At 38.2% G+C, this 23,532-nt stretch overlaps 1 protein-coding gene across 1 annotated transcript in view; it reads left to right on the forward strand.

The window, feature by feature from the left end:
- LOC308140242 (leucine-rich repeat transmembrane neuronal protein 4) overlaps positions 1–22,478 on the forward strand; it is a gene marked incomplete at both ends in the record, with an annotated part of 206,504 nt that extends 184,026 nt beyond the window's left edge. Inside the window, one exon of the mRNA XM_080509927.1 lies at positions 22,155–22,478. Within this exon, the coding sequence (XP_080366053.1) occupies positions 22,155–22,478 (324 nt within the window). The remainder of the gene's footprint in view (positions 1–22,154) is intronic.
- Between the last annotated feature and the right edge of the window lie 1,054 nt (positions 22,479–23,532).

Here is a 23,532-nt window from a genome sequence, read left to right on the forward strand (position 1 = left end):
CAACTGAGTTTCAGCAAATGAAAGGAATGCATTATTACAATACAATGATATTGCACAAAAAGGGTGATTTCAAAGTGAAGCTTGTTTTTGTTCTTGCTATTGCCGGGAGAACTGCAATACTGGTTTGCTCAATTTGCTCAATTCAAATGAATTGTTGGTCAGCAGGCTTCTGCAGTTTGATAACCAGGCATTTATTAATGTTGCATGTGTCAGCACAGTCTAAAATTTCCATTATTCATAATAGTGTCAAATGAAATTTAAGTTTTGGTTTACTCAAGGAAACACATAAGGTTTTCCTCACATGACAATTATTAAAAAAATGGTGATAATGTTAATGAAATGCTGGCATCAAGGTGCTATAGAAGGCTGTGAAAAACATGTGATATTAATTATAATCACTTATTTTATATATACGCAGATATACATACATTATTTATTTTAATTTTTTTTGTAATTATTCATTACAAGGAATTTAACTTTTTCCATTTCCACTAGTACTGAAACTAGGGCAGACATGAGAATAGGCTTGAAGCTTGAACAGAATTACACAGAAATCAACCCTCACCGCTGCAAGACAAAACTGGAACACTTTTCTTTTTCTCAAGGTAACAAACTGTTCTGTGGAAGATATCCAAATGATTAAAATAACTATTAAGAATTCTTTGCTTTGCTCCAGTATGATACCTCATATTCGCATTCAAACGAAATTGGACAGTGCCCTAAAACAGATAAAGCTGTGTTCATGAATTTCTTTGTTTTTCTAATATCCATAAACATAGGAATTTGTCCGTGATGTCAGTGCAGAAAGGTAAGCGATTCTACCGAGGGCAGGAAGGCTCTCCGAGCTCTCCTGTGAAACAGGCTCACATTTCTGTCAGATTTCCTCACCTGTTTATTCAAGAGTGCTGTTCCCTGAGTTGCACTGCAGAACGGATGTGGAGAATGGTTGATTTAGTAGTCGGGGCAGAAGCAGGCCAGTGATTTTTCTTGTGTCCGCTCTAAATTCTGCCGAAGTACATGCCAGGATACAAAGTTCCTTGCTTGTTTATGTCTGTCTTTAGTTTGGGGAACTGCAGATTCATTAGCACATAAAAAATAGTGGAACTCAGAAAGCCAGACGTCAATGATACAAACCTATGCAAAATAACCAATTATACTCAAAACCCCAGCACATATTTTAGAATTTCCAGGGAAATTTTAAAGCTAAAATGAATTTTGGCTCAAGACATAGCTAATACATAACTTATTGACAAGGTAGCCACTGTAGGAGAATCATGTTCAGTACTTTTGACTTACACTTGACATTGTTAGTGAGATGCAGATCAACTGTTTATTATTTCCAAGCACAAAGGGTATGACAAAGTTTGCTCACAAGAGCGGCTGATATATTTGGCGTTTCTTAGCGATGCGTCTGTTGTGTCTGCAGTCTGCCTGCTCATTAGTCAGCTACTCACTGGAGACAGGCTTGTCTGGTTCGTCCTCAATTCATTTGAGTTGAGAAAATCAAATCATGAGAACCATTTAACTCCCGATGAAACGTCAACAATCCTGTCAGCTGGAAATCTTGTTTAACTGGAAAGCACGAGGAAATGTTTTTGCTTTTTAGCAGTCAGTATCGTTGATTCGATCATGTGAGAGAATACAAATCTCCCTGTAATACATGTACTTAAAACATCTGAACTGAAGTGAAGTGTGAAAACAAAACAAAAGGCCAGTTATCGGAATGTTATTTTGCAACAGAAGACAAGCAATAAAATGTGTTCTGTGTTGTATTGAGTGTGGTAATTTCATGTAATTTCAGCAAGTATAGAATTGTCAGGAAACAAGGATGAAAATAAATTAATGTATCAATTTGCTTCATGTCACATAGTAGTGATAAATGAGAAAGCCTTTATTCTTTGAGGGAATAAGTCACAAACACAGGGCACAACATAATTGACAAAGAAACAGAAATTCAATAGCAATATTCGATAGGACTGAGGGAACTTTCTGAAAAAAAAATACTGTTGTGTCAGAAATGGTCTTATCATGTAGTTTTACAATGCAGTGAAAATATATTATTGTTTCAGCCCAGCAGGTTGGAGTATGTTCTGTATTTGTAATTTAGTTAAGCCTCCAAAAAGAGTTTGGAATAAGCTTTTGCGAAAGAGATTAAACGTATCATAACAAACTGTTCAATTATCATGCAAATTAAAATCTTTCCATTAAAAGGTTTTTGGGTAACTACCCAAGTCTTGCTTTTTGCGGAGATGAAATAAGATCTGATCTTTACTTAAAAACTTAGATGTCGTGAATGAATGAATGGATGAATGATCCCTTTTTTCGTCTTGCAAAAAAGGAAAAAAAGAGGGTACAGGAGGTAAGGAAAGAAGAAAAAAAGTGCAAGGGGTGAGAAGGGAGCTCAGGAAGACGGTGAGACTAAGCCTCGCCCTTCCCTTCTGTACAGACCAGTCCAGCCTGTGATGTCATGAGGCAGCCTTGAATAGTTCTGATTCAGAAAACAAGGTTCCAGGTAGAGCAGGGGTGTACAGTGTGTATCGTGTACAATGAGACACATATTGCTTGCGTTATTGATTGCTATGCTTTCTTTATTCAATTGTATTTGCTTATGATAGGACTTCTGTAAAGTTGACGAGGTCCCATGACAATGGTCCATCCAGCACGGCGAGTCAGATCTATACAGAAGAGCCCTATACTTGTCTAAACAAGAGCAACATTCAATGATCAAATAAGTCTTCTAAGTCTGATGTTTCTTGGTTGTAGCATTTTATGACAACCCATGTGGAATGCAAACTCAAATGAGCTCAAGTTAAGAGCAATGCAAACTGCAGTGCAAAGAAATTAAAGGTTGTTGTTTCAATCAAAATTCAGAATTGTTTTTGTTCATATCTTCTACCCTTTGCATTAGGATATTGATATAGAGCACAATTTTTGATCAAGTCTCCCACACTTACAATCAAGCAGTCTAAAGTGAATATTGAGTCCTTTAGTTCTATCCTCCAAATAGATACTAGTGGTGTAATAATTGCAGAATTGATTCTTGAATGAATTCATGTAAAACAATAAAAAAGACAGATTAAACTAAAACAGATAGGTACAGAGGAAGAAAAGAGATACACCAAAACAAGCAACAGTGATACAAAGGAGCCTGACAATGCATGGACACGTGTTACTGTTGGCGTGGAGATATATTTATACACACATTTCCCAATAGAAGCACAACCCCCTTTTTCAAAGATGTGGAATGTGCGACGAAAGAACAAAATTCACCACTTGATAAAATATAATATTTGCTATGTGTGCAAGAATGCAGAAACAGTCGATTATTATTATAATTTTTTTTTTTTTTTTTTTAATTCTTAACACTGCTCGACCTGGGGTGCAAAAGTTCAAGTCCAATATTAAAAGATCTTGGTCTAAAATTCTGTTACTGAAAAACTTTTTTGAAATATATAATTTCATTGATTTTTACACATTCTGGCTAGGTGATTGTTTCTGCATAAAATAAAAGCCATTTATGCACATTATTTTCATATTTGGCATTTGAAACATGTATTTTTAGTTTTGTTTCCAGTTGCAACAAAATAATCATCTAAATCCAATATTAACGGAAAATGTGCAAAAACTCACAAGTGTTTATTGTTTTCAGTCGCCAGCAGCCTCATATGTGTGAATGTGTGTTTGGATGCAAGCATAACAAATGCCATTATTCACCATGTGTTTACATGAGCCTGTGCAGTACATTGACGAGTATTCAGAGGCGTGCTCATGGACAGTGCCATCTGTGACTGGATGCGCATGCGCCGGAGCGTGTGGACGGGAAGGAGAGTGGGTGGGGGAGTCGAAAGGAGGAGGGGGTGCTGATAGGGGTGCTGCAGTAATTTCACGAAAGGCAATTTGAATATTGTTGCTCTGTTACAATAGCAATCACAGTGCCACCTGATGAAATATTTATCAGGGATTTGAGGATTCGGGCGGTTTTAATTACCATTTGCTAAACAGGCTGCTCACAAGCTTCAATGTGGAGCCATCGGTCCTGTCATTCAGTGTTTGCTTGTCTCTGCTCACAGCAACATGTTGCGGCCTGTTTTCAGTGAGCATTACGAGTCAAAGAACATGGCTGAACAACAAAAGAAACTTATTGGTTTCTGTCTCATTAAAGTCAGACTGGCTGCACAGCCAAAAGCTTGGGGAAATTAGTGTTTCATTTATTCTGTACAATTTCCCACTCAAGTGTACATTGTGGTTCTATCGCCCAAGCTTAATTTGGTCCATTTCTTTCTTCGTCGAAAGTTAGATTTGCATATCGTCAGCATACGTAAGCAATACCAAACTATCAATACATTTAATTGTTTTTTTAAATAAAATGTGTGTTCCTTTCGGAGATCATCATAAGGAATCACTATTTGGGACCACTCTTTTTAAGCAATAAATAGAGAGCTGCACTTCCATCCAGTCTATCTGGTGTTCTCCTGCAGCTGCTTTCCAACAGTCAACTTGTCAATCAAAAATGGTAGATTTATTGTGTCTCCTCCTTTATAGTTTGACAACATCAAAATGTCTTCAGATTCGCATGTCTTCACCATTTTCTCTTCATAAGGTAATCCTACTTCTTGCTGTGAATCTAATTTTCAAATGCCACATGCACACATTTACAATGCATGCATAAAGAATTACATCTAGCTGGCCAAGCAAATTCGAGATAACATAAGCTCTGTTCCAGGCTACTCGTGTATTTTTTTTTTTATTTCTACAAAAAAGAAAAACAAAAAAAATGCACACTTTGGCTTGGATCTATTGAAAGAGCAGCATGGTATAAATTCTAATTTGTCTTGAAAGGTTTTACCGTCATGCACCAATCACCATTGATCTTTTGACATTCAGTCCAGATACCTACAAAAAACAATCAAACACACACACACACACACACACACACACACACACACACACACACACACACACACACACACACACACACACACACACACACACACACACACACACACACACACACACACACACACACACACACACACATATATATCTTAGTGTGATATGACAGATCTCTCATATTATGTCCAAAAGTATTACTGGTAACTTGAGCGTAGAGAGCCTTAATTCTATAATTACTTGAAGGAGATATAGAATCAAAGCCACACTTTACTGACAAAAGCTAAAATAGAAAAACATGTTGTCATTGGAGAAAACACTTGAGAGGGGTTGGAAGTGAAGACATGGCAAATGTTAATCAGGTACAAAGAAAAAAGTCAACGTTAATGAACAAAAATACACATTTTCTCCTGGCTATGGACTTACATTTCTAATATCAAAGTAATTGAAAACAATTACAATGGATATGAGGTCAAACAATGGTGGACTGATCAAGTTATTCAGAATTCCATTTTACCATGTTTCATATCCATTTGCTCTGCTTCTTGAAGGGATTCAGACTGGAGATGTTCTGGCCTCAAAGGGACTGTCAGGTCAGGGTTTCTCACTGAAAAAGTTCTCTCTTGAGGGATTTACTCTGTGGCATATGTATGCAAACCCACCTCCATGGGGAATGCCTGCAACGACCTGGATTTTCCTGTGATTACTTAAGCCCTATGGCTAATTACCTTTTCAGATGAAAACATACGCCTCCTTATTAATTCAACACTCGACAATCTATCATAATTACTGCCAAATAAGTTATTGTTATCGCTTTCGGTTAGTGGCGGTGATTGTGAACGAAAATAGTTTTCATGTTTGTGGAGAGGCAATTGACAGCTGTTATTTGCATACGTGTTTGCACTGATTACATTATAAACCTCAGCTATGTAAATGCAATATGAAAAAATGGTAGTATAATATAAATGACTTGCATGTGGAAACCGAAAATCATTTTCAGCACTGATATTTTGAGGCTATGAATGATATGCATACATTTTCTCACATTTTTATTTTTTCATTTTATATTTAAGGGTTTTAACAGCCACAAGCAAGTTATTGCTACACCATGTAATAGATCTGAAACACTAATCAAAACCCTGTCAATCATCCCACAAGTATGATACATCTTATATCACTCTGTAGCCCTTTTTGTTCTTTTAAACTGATGAATACGACAGAACAATCAAATTGCACAGGCAGTGCATTTCCCTATGCACCTTCTCTGTCTTCTTCTAATTTTCATTCTTTCTCTCTAAAGAAAAGCCCACAAAATCATTTTGAAATCATCACTGCTGAACCTTCTTACCAGAGACTCCTTACCAAAATAATCACCCGGAGACTGATGAGTTACTGAGTAAGAAGTGGAATGGTGCCAAGCAATAATTAAAACACGCAAGCTTTTCACACATTCCCTTTTGAAACCAAATGTGTTGATCAGACAAGTTGAAAGTCTGTCGAATGGTAAAAAAGTTAGAGAACAAGTTTTTGACCTCGTCTTAACTTTGAAAACAGTCCGACAAGGGTAGAATATCAGATGAGCGCCAACCGAGAAAGGGAGAAAATTATTACCCATGAAGGCCACATGCTGTTTTGAGATGCTTTGCGTTGTTTGTTTGCATCTGCTGATATCCAAGCTTTGTTAAAAGGCCATCTGTGTCCAAATGCTGTTGTGCATTGAGGCAGGATGGGAAGCAGATCGAGAAGGTCTGCATATCAGTCCTGGCTCCTGCCCAGTTCCCTTTGACATGTCTTATTAGTCAGGTCTTTAAAAGCCTCAGCCTGCCGTCCCAGGCACACTCCTCCCCAATATCCCTGATTAAAGTGCGACTGACGCTCCCTGTGTAGAGCCAAGTTGGCCACACAGCATTTATGTTGGGTCATGCTCATTACTCACACACACTGCCAGTGCCACCATGACTAGAAGCAGCACATAATGGAAGACACTCCCAGCCAAGAGATTTGGGAGCTTCAAATTCATTATGGGACAGCAGAAATGGAACCACAGATTGTTCTCCTTTGACACTTCCAGTCATCTTGCCTTCTTAATATGCATTTGGGCTTCCTTCAAGAGCGGAATGAGATTTACTGTATGAATAGAGCTGGAGGCAGCTGAGGGTTGTTTGTTAGGCCATGAAATAACATCAGCTGTCTTGACTTTGATCATTTGCATGTAGATGGAGAACATAAAAATGACAGACAGTTCAAACTGCACCCAATTCCTGCTATAAGCATTTAAATGCAGTGATAGGTTTTGTATTTTGTTTTTTTCTGCAACTGTTACTTCACAAGGTGACAATAACCAGTAAGAAAAACAATCATCACTTGTCATTATGAAAATAACATCAACCAATATAGAAGAGTAGTAATGAAACAGTGAGTGAATAATCATTTGCCAGAAAGGAAACACACCATTGGTCTTAAGGTAGTCACGCTCCCTCTGAAAGAAGTAACATCTTGCAGATATTATGCATAATTGTCCACCATTCTGACATTGGTTTCCTTCATGATAAATTCCTTCAGCTGCAAGAGGTCTTGTGGGTTCTTTACATGTACTGCCTGTATCAAATCTCCCACATAGCATTTCTGTAGAATGTTATGTGGGAGACCCAGGCAGGTTTTCTTAACTGGGTCATCCTTTTAACTATCTATTTCTTTGTCAAGTCATAGATTCAATTGTGTTCTTTGGCTTATTATCCTGCTGAAAAATGTTTTTCTTACTGATTTTCATCATCTGGATGGGTGACCTCAATTCATTGAAAGTTCTCCATAATAGAGAATTATTTCCTGCAAACTGCCCAGTCTCAAAATCTCAAACCAAGACATTGTTTTGCTTCCTATAGAATGCTCTTCTTCTGGAAAGCTGTCTTTCTTAGACATCACCTGGTGTTTAAGTTCCTTGCCACCCGTAGATAATGTCCCACACAGTCAAACAATTGATTGAGAAATAATTAGATTTTTTTTTTCTTTTTTTTTTTTTTTAAATCCTTGATCAGACTCAAAGGCATCCCGTGTCTTTGAAGACTTTCAAGTGAACTCTTTAGATCTTGGCAAAACATGCACTTCAGCTGCAAAGAGAACAGTAAACACTCAATGTCATAGGTTGGAATAAGATTTATTCACCTTGTCACTTGGCACTTAAATAACACTTTCATGGATTTTTCAGTCTGACCAATGTGGAAAATGCTGTTATCTTGACATTAGTTTTTCACGAGATTACGAGAGTTTTTGATACATGTTTGTATATTTACATATGTTATATTATTATCACTATTTCTTATTGAACATTTGCATTTAGAAAATATTCAAAACCATTGTTCCTGAATAGAAACAAACTATGTATGTAATTGAAAAGACGTGGCTGTTTGCAAAAAAAAAAAAAGCAAGCTATTCAAGTAGCCAAGTCACGTTTGGCTGTAAGATATTACTTCACAATTGGTTGTCATTTTACAGTCACAGAACAATTGAGAAACTAATTTGCAATGATGGTGACTGTTTGTCGTTATCCTAATCTCTTCTGACAGAAGTGACAAAATCCTCGACTTTGGGCCAAACTCTAAAGCCAGCAAGGACATACCATATGCTGCAAGCTTTTCCGTCCCGTTCCCAGTGTTGTGGAGATGCTCAGCCCCCGCCTTCATTAGCAGTTGTAATTGTGTATTCTGCTGGAAGTGTGTGCGAAAGCAAACCAGGCTGAGGAACGTGTTGAGCATTGAGTAACATTTCATGGCCCATTTGCTGTGGACTGCAGAAGCTCTTTTACTGTACGAACCATGGAGTGGGAGGAGGTTGTGATGAGCCGACAGTGGGCACTCATTGGAGCGTGAAGGGCCCCTCGATCCGGCTCTCTCCTTCACTGTCTTTCCCCCACTTTGCTCCCTCACTTGTCCTCTCCCCACCGGCTTTTGGGACCTTATGTGTATTTGTTTGTGTCTCGAACTGTGTGTGTGTGTGTGTGTGTGTGTGTGTGTGTGTCAGAGACCTGTAATCAAGAGTCACAGCACATAAAGGGACCTCCAGTCATTAAGGAATTAGTGGGAGGCTAACGGCTTGTTTAGAGAATCAATTAGTTTGAAATGTGGACATGTGGGCTCATTTTCTCACTCAGTTCTCTGCGAAAATGTCAACGTTGTACATTCAGCCTCTGAATTTAACTGACCCTTTATGAGTCAAAAACCAGTCCTCTCCCGGAAAGACTCCTCAGTCGAGGCAGGAAATGTGGATGTAAAATAATGAAACTGCAGCGAGAACGCCTTCATTCTCTGAAATAAGACATTTTGTAGTCGATTGATATGTGTGAGAAAGATGTGATCAAAATATAAAGGATTACAGTTGACCTTTTGTAAGGTTCGAGGGGTAAGAATCACAGTGAAGCTTTGTAGAAAAAGGGATATAGTATTTTATTGGTTTTTAATCACCAAACCAAAAATAGCTTTTTTTGTCATCTTAGAATGATCTCTTCACATCCACAAAGGCAACACATCTGAGTCTACCTTCCAGGCAGGATTTACCAACTTGTTCATAATGCAACTTCAGTAGGTTTTGTTACATACATAAACATACAGTACAGTTAAAGACTTGCAATTTGTATACACACTACTACGTAACATTTAATATGAAGTCACTGTACATTCAAAATGGGGATTCACAAGTAAGCACGTTTCTGAGAACAAAACATGAGCGGGGTGTCTAATGCAGAGACAAATTATGAAATTGTGTAAGTTTAAAAAGGCCATTCAGAAGCACGGGAATTACTACTAAAGCATAAACATAGTATTTATCCTATCCATTAAACCAGTAGCCTCTTCTGTTTAACAGATTTTGTATAGAGAGGCACACACAATGTATCCCCATTTATTGATTTGGATTTAATTGTCAGGGAATATAATCCATGCTTACAAACAAACACCGACTAAAAACACAAAACATTGATGTGTGTATACTTCTGTTCTTCCGAGTCACGTTAAGCTGTGAAATTCTTCAAACAATTTACTCGTGAAGCCTTGTGGTAACAACAGTGAACCCAGGGCCTGTGGTGTTGCTTGTTGTCAGCCTGACATTAGCCTTTTACCTCTGGCGCTTTTAATTAGGCTTCAACATCAATGCACACTGTCTTTTTGTTCAGAGAACTTTCAGAGTGTCTTTCAAAACTTTGTTATAACACGACACTCAAGGTGGCAAAGGATGTAACTTTGAATTGCTCACTTAGCTGAATCCGACACCATATTAATTTTATGTGGTTCATTAAAGAAAGAAAAGAGATTTGTGATACTGAACATCATTAATTGCTTATTTACTTAATTTATTGAAAGGAAAAAAATCCCCCATCTGATCATTTTTAGAGCTACACTGTATTATCAACATTATAATCAAACATTACGGAACACAAAAACATGGTGGAATATAAACATAGGGGGCAGATACACCATCTTCCATTCCAGGCACCATTTTCCATGCATAGGATGGAAGTTATAAATTACACACACACACATATAAATTCATATAAATTCAAACTGTAATGTTACGTATGACGTTAAAAGTTAAATTCCTTAATGGACTCAAGCCCTGCTATTAAGTTGAGTGGAATTTTGCAATATCTAATACAACAAGAGGAGGTTATCTCCCAATTGCAACGTTGCAGTTTTCCTCACTCAATCCCTCTGACAACGAACCCCAAATTGCTCCCAACGGATGGAATGACACCTTGCATGGAAGCCACCTCTATTAGTGTGTGAATGGGTGAATGCGACTAACATTGTGAAGAGCTTTGAGGCTGCTAAATCGCTTAAAAAGTGCCGTAAAAGTGAAATCCATTTACCATCTGCCAATAGAATTCAAATCATATGATAAGATGAGATAAATTCAGATAAGATAAGATAATCCTTTATTTGTCCCACAATGGGGAAATCTTCACTGTTGCAGAAGCAAGTAGACCGTAATAAAAGAGTAGCAAAAGAATATGAACAATAATGATATTAAAAACAGTAACTAATGTAAAAAGATGATAATTATGACATTATTTTACATTGTACCATGATAATGTTGTTAATGAGAAATATACCAGAGATCAGAATATATTAATAAAATGTATTGCACACAAGAGAATATTAATTAAAAAGTGCATGAAATTGTCCAGGTTTGTGGAGGATCACAGTAGTTGTACTACAGTACATATTTCCATTACTCCTTTGACCTCTATATATTGACAAGGTACATGCTCAGAAACATATTTAATTAACAGTGTGTGTGATTGCATGTATCACGCAAAATCAGTGTGTTTCAAAAATGTCTCCTCAGTGAGATAATTCAGACCATTTCTTTGCCATTAGATAAAAAAAAAAATGCAATTCTGAGCTCTTTCTTTTGAGCAGTTTTCGATTATCCTAATTATCGCACAGATGTTGACGGCGCTGATTTGCACTGCGACACGCGCATAAGTATCTTACAGTAACACACACACATAAACCCTTACACGTGCAGCTGGGAAGTCTTCCTCTCGGGATGCGCTGTCTGAAAACAAACTGATGGTGTTTAGCTTCACACCTCCTCAGACACGTCCATGCACACTGCTCTGCTGGAAACCTGACTGGTGGCTCTCCGTGTCATTGATACCCGCCTAGCAACATCTGTGCCGCCTACTCCTGCACGCTGGAGCAGCATACATTTGAGAGACAACACCCGCCCACGCAGCGGCGCAGTCACGCACGTCTGCAGATACACACGTGTGAACAATCACATGCACATGAGGCCTTTGCACACGCGTGTACCCACAGCGCACAAGTTTGCAGAGGACACGTGACCCGAGTCTGAGGGCTGAGTAGTTTGGATTAATAAAGGGTTTGTAAGAGTTAATTTCCTGTTTCATGATTTTACATTGCCCCAAACATAATTAACAGCTGGACCGACAGACCTGTTAATGCTCATGCACATGCTCTGTATGCACAATTTTACACACCTTGTATAGTAACATGAGGTGGATTTGTGAACTGTTGCTTGAGAATGGTAATTGGTGTTTTTGGCGTCAACAACGGAGCCTCGCTGAATATTTGCCGACAGCTACAGAACAATATTTTTTTGGTTCCTTTTCTTTTGAATTTTCATTGTTCTCATACTACTACTGTGAGGGTGACGAAATAAGCTTAGAATTGGACCAAAGCCCACATGGTGAGTGGAGTGAAACATGGGAAGTGTGCTGACTCATTCTTCCAATCTGGATTATTGCCACAGCCTTGCAACAGAGACAATTGAAGAAAGACACATGCTTCACAGCATTAAAGAAAGTAATTAATTAGACAGACTAAGACAAGACCAATCAAACACACAAGCAAAGTGCCTCAGCACATGGATGATCAGTATCATTAGTTGTGTTGTGGTTAACATGGTGTTGTGGCACATTTATAAATCAAAGTAGAAAAAATTATCTTTCAAGAGGCACATATTTATCTTTGTTAATCTAGATCTAGATCTCCACTAATGCACTGCAAGACCTTTGGACATTGGCACGTACCTCCAGGGAAACCATACCACTTGTTAAAGAACACCATGTCATCCATAGGATGCATGTGGACTACGGAATTAAAATTGCCAATTTATTGTTTTGTTTTTTAACAATGGTACTGTTAAGAGAAGCAACTTCTCCCTGAGTTAGCATGAAACTCCTCAGTCAATTTAGATAGTATGATGCTGCATAGAGTACTTTATTGCAATCATATTTGCAGTGAGAGTTTTCTGTTTGTAAAAGGTGTTCAATTATTCTGAATGAGCCCATGGTGCTGCCTCTGTTCTTGTTACACTGGTGATAGACTAGACAGCAAATATATAGTTATTATATGGGTGATTCCCATGAGGCTTTAAGCATGTACAAGCCATTTCCCCCAAAACATTTAATATATACTATTAATGTTATTTTCTAGAAAGTGAATAGAATTAAGGTAAATTCTCTTTTCTGAAATGTTTCTAGATCTGCTTCAATACGTGTCTTACCCTGATTATATATATGTATATAAAACCCCACTGTGTTGTACAAGTATCTCTTCATGTTTTAAAAGTATCCTTGAAAAATAATGAAGTGCACTTAATTCTCCTCATTACCAAAGCATGATTCCTTTGGCCTATAATATCTGCACTGTGTGCAAATAGAATGGAAATGGGCATGAGGTCAGTTTACTTTTCTTTTTTTACATTAATAAAAATTTTATCAATTTAAGTAAAACATTTTTTTTTTATGTTACTCGGGAATAACTTATAACATCCTGTGATACAAAGTGAACTGAGACAACATGGCATCTTGAGAACTGTCGCCTTAGAGTATAGTTTAATTGTCCATATTGTAACACTTTCAGATTTTCTTCTCATTATACCGAATTTACTGTCAATTTATTCAGATGTACATTTTATGCAAATTAAGTTGTGAAATGACGCAAAGCATTATGTCATTCGTTTACTGGACTGACTGGGAATGTATGGTTGGCAGGGTTTGGGCTTGCTAAAAGAAGGATTCAGTTTGCCAGACACCAGACTTGACATAGTTATTGGTCAATATGTTACGAGCAAAATACCAAAAATCCAAAACGGACCCAAATTGGAAAAAAAAAACACACACAAAAAAGACAAAACCTGGAAATGACAGAAACAAATGCTGAGACACAGAATGCAACAAACACAAGATGACCCAACAACAAGAACACAGAGAAGAGGCCCAATATATACCACAGCCACCAGGTGAAGCCAATCACACACTCAGGCACAGGTGTACCACCTCAGGGTTGAGGACAGCAGCCAGACATGAGGAGAAGTCAAGGACCCTGAATTGAAGGAGTTAGAATCTCAAAATAAAAACAAGAAACAAACATCTTGGCATACATTGTTAACAGCAGTAAGCTTTACACTTCTTTCCACACAGAGTTTGCACTGCACAATCTTAAGAGCTCCTCTGTCTATTGCATTAGTTATTAGATATTTTTGAAAATGTCCTAAAATAAGCAAGATTTCAATAGCTGCAGGTGTTTAATGTTCACAAATAATATGTTTTATGTGCCCACTTGTGATCATAGATCTCTGTCGAGTCAGAGTCTCCAATCATCTAGAATTTCCTGGGGGGAAAAAAAAAATGCAAAAATGTTAGCATTTATACCACTGGGTACTCGTAAAGCTCTAGGTACCTGTTCAAGATTACAGTTATCACCAAAAAAGAAGCCACATGAATTAACAATTATTTTTTTGGACATGATGATGTGGAATTAGAACGGAAAATATACCCAGATGCATTTTATTCTGAAGTGTGTATTTCTCAATGAAAAAGAAAGAAAGAAGGAAAAAAACAAACACTTTGCAGCATCCAGTCCTAACAAAAAATGACAACTCGTCCACAAGAACAGCAAACTTCAAACACACAAGAAACAGAGTGCGAGAACTATATATATAATACTCAACAGTCAACAAAACTTGTATGTACCACAAACATGGTTTATGAAAATATGTGACACTGCATGCTGCCATTAGTAAAAACATTTTTTTTTTTTTAGGTTTTCGAGTATAGTATTAAATATTGCCGCTTTGCAACACCAGAAACAGTTTGGATTTCCAAAGCCAGATGCAAGTAATGACAGCTTTTTATACTTTTCTCTATTATGTCACAAAAATAAAAAATAGTGAAAGCAAAGAACCAACATGGTTTCTAAAGCAGCAACCACTAAAATCTGCAGACAATGTACAAGTCTTGAAGGAAGTTGAAAAGGAAGAGTTTAGAGGTTGGATCTTTTCAAGGTCTGGTTCTTTGCAATTTGGTCCTTTGCGCACTGAACAAGACTTTGAGGTCTTAGAGCATTTTCCATTTGCAGTGATTAAATGAGAAATGTAATATTCCTCTCAATTATAATAAATACAAAACAGCACTTACTTGAAGATATTCTGAAACACTTAATATATTACCACAGACCCTTTACATCTAATATACATCACAGACAGCTTTAAATGTAGAAGGACTGGAATTAATTATGCGAGAATACTGTGTCTCCAAATGTCTACAAAGACGAATGATAAGGAGTACAAATAAAAAGAAAAAACTGTTAAATAACTATCTATATCAATTCCCAGCATGAATGTATAAATAAAAAAAGAAGTGTAATATAATACAAGTCAAGCAGAATCAATGTTTCACTGAGTCGTTTGCACCTCCTCTGCACTTTGTTATGTTTCCGTGTTCCACAATACTGTGACTTGAGAGGATCAAAGTGTTTGGCTGGGAAAGCGACAGACTTTTGAACCGTAATGCTCCTAAAGCCCAGAGAGGCATTTGCATTGTCTGCCTGTGGCGCTGTTACTGCCTCCTTAGCTGCTCATAAAAGCATGAACGCAAGAAGAAACAAAACTTCTAAGAGGCACTAGAAGGCTGTTACGAAAAAATACTGAATTTGATTGGGCTTTTTTTAGGAGTTACTGACGACTCCCCTCACAAATTAGAGCCGTCATGAGAACGGAACATATGAATAGAGTATCTTGTCTCATCAAATCTCTTGCAATCTCTGGTTGTGACACACGCAGAAAACTGCCACATCAATGAAATTAAATGTGCTAACAACAGATGCCATATATAGGAACAGCTTTATTTAAACAGCACCTGGAGAAATTATGTTAACAGGATATCACGTACTCAGTAAAAAAAAAAAGAAGAAGAAGACGAAGAAAAGAAAAAGACATGAACACAAAAGCAATTTGAGAAAAGATTTGATAGACAAGACTGGAGTGACTGGTTTAATCTCCTTGGGCAGATTGTGTCAGCGCTGCTGGGTCTGAGGTGACCCTACAATGCGTTCAGGCTTTCAGAGATAAAGATCCACCAAGAGGCAGGATGCCAGTCATTGTCAGCTGAAATGTATGAAGGTAATGGTGGCAGGGATCCAAAGAAGCAAAAATCCATCCAGGGGTGCATTTGTTTTAATGCTAATACCATCTGACATTCTGGAGCTACAGTACACAATGCACAATGAAAGCGCTCTTACACATCCTCCATTGTGTTCTTGGTACAGTGGTACTTACGTACAGTCTCCTACTTTCAGTACTCCTACCATAGCAATGTCCTGTATGTATTTTGTTGTCAATGTTCAGAAAAGTCTTATTTGTTCAATGCTGTCACCACTCCATAATCCAACTGATATCAGATAGTTTTCTTTCTCAGTTCATGTGAGTAACATATTTTTTTAAACGAGGTACACTTTTGGACTTCATTTGTGATGTAGATCATATTGGCACTCATTTAAAACTATCATATTTAACTATTTACTAGCGGACAGCATTCATACCCTTGATTGTGGCTGGTTAACAGTCAGCGTGGTTCTGGCTACCACCAACATTTTCACGTGAAAAAGGAAAACTTCTGTGTTTTGGGTGTCTGTTTTTGTGCCATGCTCGGTGCCACTGAAACTGCAACTTTATGAAACCAGCTCTCACGGTGGAATTTTTCAAAAGCTCTCTGAAAGAAAGAAGAAAATGAAACATTTATGAAGTGCTGCTTCTGCACATGCGCGAGTAGATGAACAATAACAACAATGGCGACCTCCAGAGTGTCATTACTCCCAGTCCATACTCTCCCGGGACTTGGTAGTTTTATCGGTGAGGCACCCATAACAACAGTCCAACTTCCTTGTCTGTCCATAACAATGTGTGTGTAATTGCCATTGTTAATGTTTATAGCTAATGTTCTCTGCATGCATGCATGTGTGTGTAGTTTCATTCTAAAATGACCAACAGCACCCACTACACGCTCAATAGGAAAACGACATAGTTTTGAGAGTTTCTGACATTTCCGAGTAAATTAACATTGTTTTCATCATTTAAACGCAAAATGTTTCTGCAACAAAAATGCAGAAATTAAGTGTTTTCTCCTGAAATGTTGTCCTGTAAACAGGGAAGTGGAGGAGAAGTTCCCAGTCAGCACTGCATACACCCTGGACAGGTTGTTAGTTCATTGCAAGGCTAACTCAGGGAGACAGAGAATTACCCAGACACCCCCACACCTACAGACAGTTCAGTCACCAGTTAACCCAGCACATACTTCGGAAAGCCCAGTGTCTAACAGAGTAAGGCAATGTTTGGTGAGAAGAAGTAAATAATCTGTATCATGCAAGTATTCGGGGGGGGGGGGAAATGGGGCACCTCAAGGGAGAGAAATTACTCAAGTATCAGAAATTGCTATGTTTCATCCACTCCTTTTTCCTATAATTGGGATGCCTTTTCAGAGTCGAATATGTAAATTATGTGCCCCGTTTCGACAAGCCCCGAAGCTACAGATTTAGTGAGTGTGCTTCCCTCTGTCAGACCATGAATGTGTGAGACTTTTCCAAGTAGTACACGATGAAGCCAGAAAAAGAAAAAAAGAAAAAGAGTGAATGTTGGGATACCTGAATGCTGTTAAGAAGCTGTAGTTATCTGCTGCAAATAAGGTGAAATCAAAATTATAATAATGAGCTCACTTTAAAGATGCATGCAGAAACCAGTTGCTGCACCAATTTAGCCAGATCATAACAATAATTTAAAGTTTGAACTAATAATGAAGGAATACATTAATAAATTATCCTCCGCATCCCTGAAAGTATTGCCCTTTGATTCTTTTCCATGCAGAGGTCAAATTGTTCTTTCTTGAAAATATAAAAGGAGCAAACCTAGGAGGGAGAAAAATGATGCCACTAGTGAGTAGAAGGTCAAAAGAGCACAGATGAGAAGTTATGAAGGATTAATAATGGATGAAACAATGAATTGCATTTTTTGTTTTCAAATTAAAGAAACTTCTTTGCCGATCTAAATGAGCTATTTCTTACTCATTCACATGCAAACTATGCAGTGTGGAAACATTAGGAACAGAAACTCATACGTTATGTAGTTTTGTTTTTAGTTTAACCAGATGGTATGCATTAACATATTTGGTTGACAGCAGACTATTGAGTGCATGGAAAGAATCATTCCCTAAAGGTTTGAGTCTCAAACAAAGGCTTACAGAATCACTCATTACCTTGCAATACCTTACATATACTTCTGCTGACAGGGGCTGAGGAGAAGAGCATCTCGTTTTGATAGAACCTCAATTAAATGAATTGAAAGAGCAATGGATAGTAAACATTGTGTAAATTCAGCCCCAAAAAACATTGACACATGTGACGTGTCGGCTTAGTAACAGTCTTCACTAAAACACAGATTTTGTATTTACTGCTTTTATCACATTGTGTTAATAATTTACATTTTATTCAAACTCCCAGTTTTCTGGTTATCTGTTGAATTGGTATAGTAATTGACAGATAACTAAACAAACACAACAACACTTTACATTTGATTTATTTTATTTTGACATTCTCTATTTGAATAAAGAGTTTAACTGACCTGTCATCATCGTGTGTTTTTCTCACATTTCATTCCAAATCTCACCATTATTTATGTTGAGATCACACGTAGAACTACAAAACAAATGCCATCTGTATAGGTTCATGTTTCTTTCTTTATCTGTGTGATTGCGTCTGCTAAATGTTCTTTTTGGTATTAAATCCATTCAGACACTCATAGATTTACACCCTGATTATTTGATAGGATCTCCTCAAATGGCCAGGAGTTAATCTCGATTAATTAATTCATTGGCCAGGGGCAGAAAGTGGGAAGCAGAGCGAGGGTGGACGGAGGTGTGTGACAGGAGATGAGGTGGTGGTGGTGGTGGAGGGTTTAAACTGAAAGGGGAATGAAAAGAGTAATCCACTGAGTGCCTATAATGTAATGAGTCAGCCACGCTTAATGGAGTCCATTTGAGGAGGAAGAAGTTATAGAAAGTAGGCATCGCATCGGTGGTGCAGAAGCACAGCTGTGCTGAACGAACGGCTGTGATTGGATGACTGCAATGTGTTGCTCACAAACATCAAGTCGTGCTAACAACGTTATCGTCGCACTACACAAACAGGGTCTCAGAGGCACGACTGCAAGTTTGAGCAGCTGCAGAGCTGTAATGTCACACTGCATCATAAAAGCATGTTACAGTACAGCTTGAGGCTACAAATAAAACCATTTTTTTTTTAAAAACCTAAAACAGAACTGGTGTTAATGCTTTTAGAACGACTTTATCCCAAGTCTGTGGTGCGAAGTAATCCTTGAACTGCCAAGCTATGTTTGCCAAGGCTGTCTTCATTTCACTTTTAAATGTATGCTTCCAAGCACGCGTGTAGGCACGTACAAACACACGCAGGCACACAGGCAGACATGAATGCACATTTGCACACGGGCAGGCATGCAAACAGGCAGGACTATACAGACCCATGGAAGCATGCAGGCACACATTTCTGTTCATCGTTTACCAACATATATGGGTATTTCATACAAATTTCAAGAACTTCTGTCCCAAAGTTATTACTTTAAATATCACATATTTTATCCAAGCTAAGTTCTATATAAAAGTAGGTATATATATTTTTAGCAAGTTATCATAGTAACCTGTGTATATGACATTGATCATTTTTACTCCATTCTGTTGATTTCACACAGATTCAAAGTTTTCCAGGAGTGGCGTCACAAACATTAGCAGGGCTGCCAACTCCTGCACTGAGCATGAAGCTAGCATATTTAACTCAAAGCTCACGTTTTTTTCACAATATTTCCATGCTAACAGACAATAAATCATCTTTTTTATTAAAAATTAGCTATTTATTGGAATCTCGAACCATCGTGGTCACCAGCATTTCATGATGACGACACTTTGTATTTGTTTCCAAGAACCTTCCTATATATCACAGTTAAAATTTTACATCATAGTTTTTGATGAGTCATTTTTATAACTATTTTTAGTTTTGTTCCAAGAAAGTATATTGCAATGAAATTAAATATAAGAAATAGATTTAGAAATGTATTAGAAATGGAATGAGGCATTCTGATAATGTGTGTCTCTTTCTCTAATCTATTTTTAATTCCTTTCCAGCTTCCAATCATATTTATTTCAAAGGTGACTCACACACAACTTAAATGAATATTTCACAGGTACAACTTATAAATGATAAACCTGAATTCTTTTACCAAAGCAACAGATTTTAAAATGTCCCTTTTGAGCTCAAGGGAAATGTTAGCAGTCCTAATGTTCAGCATCTTTCTGGTTGAAACTAAAATTGTCTTTACCACACACTTAATGTTAAGGTAGGAAAAGTATATACATTTAGAAAATGAGTGAAATGGCTTGAAAAATGACATTACGGTTTTTCTTGACATTTTTGTTGAGCACTGTCAAAGATGTTGTTCTGAAGACCTCGTTCTGATCCCTGGATGAGGTTCAAAATAAACCGTCAAGGATTTACATGAGAAAACGCTGCAGTCGTGACACTTGCACTGCTTCCAACGCCTCCTCAAGAGTCGGGGGGTTGTATTATTCATGGCTCCCGTGTTGGTGTCATATCTGTAGCTCCCGCAGTCGTCGTGTGCTCCTTGTCGCCTGCGCGCACATATCTGATCTGTCTCTCTGCCAGGCTGCGGCGTTTAATCCAGGTCAGCTGCCATCTTACCCTGCTGTTTTCACGGCCTGTTGGAAATCTCTTAATTGGCGAATAAGTGTGTGATTTAAAGTTAGAGAGACAAAGTGTCACGCGAGTCTCATCTGTTTGCTTGGCGTTGTCGCTGAGGTCTGCGGAGGGAACGAGACCAGACAAGGAGGCCAGATGTGATGAGTGCTTCTGGCCGTCACACAAGTGACATGGCACCGGAGAGAGCGCAGGCTCATGTGCTGCTTGTACTCTTGTGCTCTTGTACCAAAAGGCCAGATCGCAAAAAAGCATCTGTGGTTTTTGTCATCTGATGCATAATTTGTGCGTCATGCATACTTGCACCCATCCACGTTCACCTTCTTGTCTTTTCTGACAGCCACCGTGAGCTTTATAATGCAAGTTGAACCCAGGAAGAATACAGATGTTTTATTTTTGTTGTTGTTGTTTTTTTTCCCCCATCTGTGATGGTTTTTCCCAGATGGGATGTAACACGTATTTCAAAGGGTCATCAGACAAGGATTAAATGAATGGAGGCTCAGGTGGTCACCATGTGAGGATGATTTACAGAGTGCCAGCAGTGAGTTGCCAAAGTAACTCAACTGTCGGTTTGGAGTCAAACAGGGACACATTTCTTTTGTAAAAGTAAATAAATCGTACTGCCATAGAAAGTATCTGCATGGCCAGATAAGCCCAGTTTTTGATATGTGACGAAGAAACACTGAAAGTCTTTCAGAGATCAGGACAAAACCACAGTAATATAACTCTATAAACATATTTCCACTGTTGCCTTATTATCTTCCCAAATTCTTGGAGGTTATCATTCCAGTTATTTATTTACTCACTACAAAATACCCTACTTTATTATTTATGAAATATGACTCTTGTCGCAGGGAGCTTTTTTGTAAAAAGAAGAAAACGCAGCTTCAGAAGAGACTTTAAGACTAATACCTCAGATCACATCGGATAAAACATTCCAAAGCAAAGTAATAAGGCATTTACTTGATTTGGCATTTGAAAGCACAGTATTAAGATGTTGTTATTACATTGGGAAAGCAAGTTACCTTCCAGTTCTGAGGTTTATGGTTTCATCCCCAATTAAGTCTTGTCCATGTGTCGAAGTGATCTTGGCTAAGATATTGTATCCTGGGTTGCTGCCAGTGTTGTATGACCATTGGAGTTTGACTGTGTATTGGAATGAATGGATATGTCGCATAACACAAATAACAATGAGATGGCTAACACAGTAAAGTATAAAAGCTATACGAGTTTTAACCATTTGTTTTCTTGGTGTCAGAAGTCTGCTCATGAAGTTGAAAGTAGGAAGGACCGAATAGGAAGGACCGAGCAGTGAGCTTTGCAAACTTCAGCAGATACACCTGTGACTATACAGAAGTGTTTTTTTCTTCTTTTTTTTTTTTTTATCTATGGGTTATTTCAAGTGGAAAGTGGAAAGAAAAAAGTAATACAATCCTCAGAAAGCCCAATAGTATGTGGAAATGACCATTATCTTTTATTTAAAATAATCCCACTGAATTATCTTCTTTTTTAAAGTTAAACCAGTTTGTGTATTGGGAATGTTTGCTGTCAACCTACAAAATAATTAATATATGTGTTCTCTGTTTCCCCTCCCAACCTGCATTTCCTCTACTATCATACACTTCCTCACATGTGTTTTCTCACCCACTTCATCACCCTCTCCACTCCTCTGCTCTCTGTCCATTCGAACAGGTCCCCCACCAGATGGGTGCCTTGACCTTCTATCGCTACGAACAGCCTATTGTGGACTACTGCCAGGCCCATCAACCCCTGCGGCTCAACATGGGCTATGAGGGACCCCCACAGGGCCTGGAGGGGCTGGAGGACCTGGGGCCGTGTGATAGGGGCACTATACAGACAGTGGCGCTTCCCGCCGTGCCCTCTGCCGCCAGCATAGGTGCCCCTCTGCCAGGGCCTCGTTCTCCTCCATCGACCCTCAGACCACCCACTGAAGGTCCCGGCACTAATCCCTTCCCAACTATTGAGCGTACTGGCACACTCAAATTCGGACGCTAGCGACTCCGGTCATTTGGAAATGGAGGCAAGAGCCTCCGATTAACGTTGACTATAAAAGCGAAGGGGCAGGTGAGCTGGTTGTTCAGTGGGGCCTTGTTTTTAGATCACAAGTATACAAACTACATTTCTTTTTTTCTTTTTTGAGAGACGGATTCGATTATGTGAAACACACAGCTTCACCGGTATACAGTAGGGTGACTCATTCTTTGCAAATCATTGTTAATTTCCTTTTTTGTTTTCCGCAAAGCACCTCATAGGAAAACCCCTTGGTAGTGACTCACGGGAGGCATTTTTGTGTATGAAAAAACGTTTTGAGATGCAGTCCCTGCCATGCATCCCATACCAGCACCACGGGGCGCCTGTTCACAACAAGCATTCTACATTATAGTATGGAGAGTATGGAGTGTAAGGGAAAGTGCAATAACGACAAGTTCTTCATCACAAAAAAAGAAGGAGCAGGCACATCAAAAATGTAGGAGATATAGCAAGACATCATGTGAAGAGCAAGACGTTTCTTACTGTGATTATTATTAAGATTTCTTCTCACTACCACAGCAAGCCTACATCATTATTTCATGAAGACCGTTACACAAGGAGTCTTTTTGTTTTGTTCCTTTGGATGTTGTGTCTCATAATGAATTCCATTAATGTGCATGTCAAACCAAAGAGTTTACATTTTTTTTTTTTTTTTGCACATAGGCTACTTTAGCAAAGGGGATCTTTATAACACGCTTTTCTACTAAGGTAGCGTTTGCTAGCTCACATTCATATATATTTCACCAAACCCTCTGGTTACTTCAGATCAACTGGGAATATCTCTACCTATAGATAACATACAAGTAAGTGGGTTAGTATCACTTCAATTTGAAGAAAATCTGTATCATCTGTATACATCTTATGGTGTTCACCCAACATCAGGTCAAAGGTTAACTAAGATGTTAAAGACAAACTGTAGGTTACTGTAAATTTCTGAATATGTCCCAGCTGAATGAGCCACCATGCTTTAAAGAGCCAATCATGGTTGTTTTATTTTTTGTTGTTGTTGATTTTTTTT

Source organism: Blennius ocellaris, assembly GCF_963422515.1.
Source record: "Blennius ocellaris genome assembly, chromosome: 15".
In the NCBI taxonomy this organism is placed as follows: Eukaryota; Metazoa; Chordata; class Actinopteri; order Blenniiformes; family Blenniidae; genus Blennius; species Blennius ocellaris.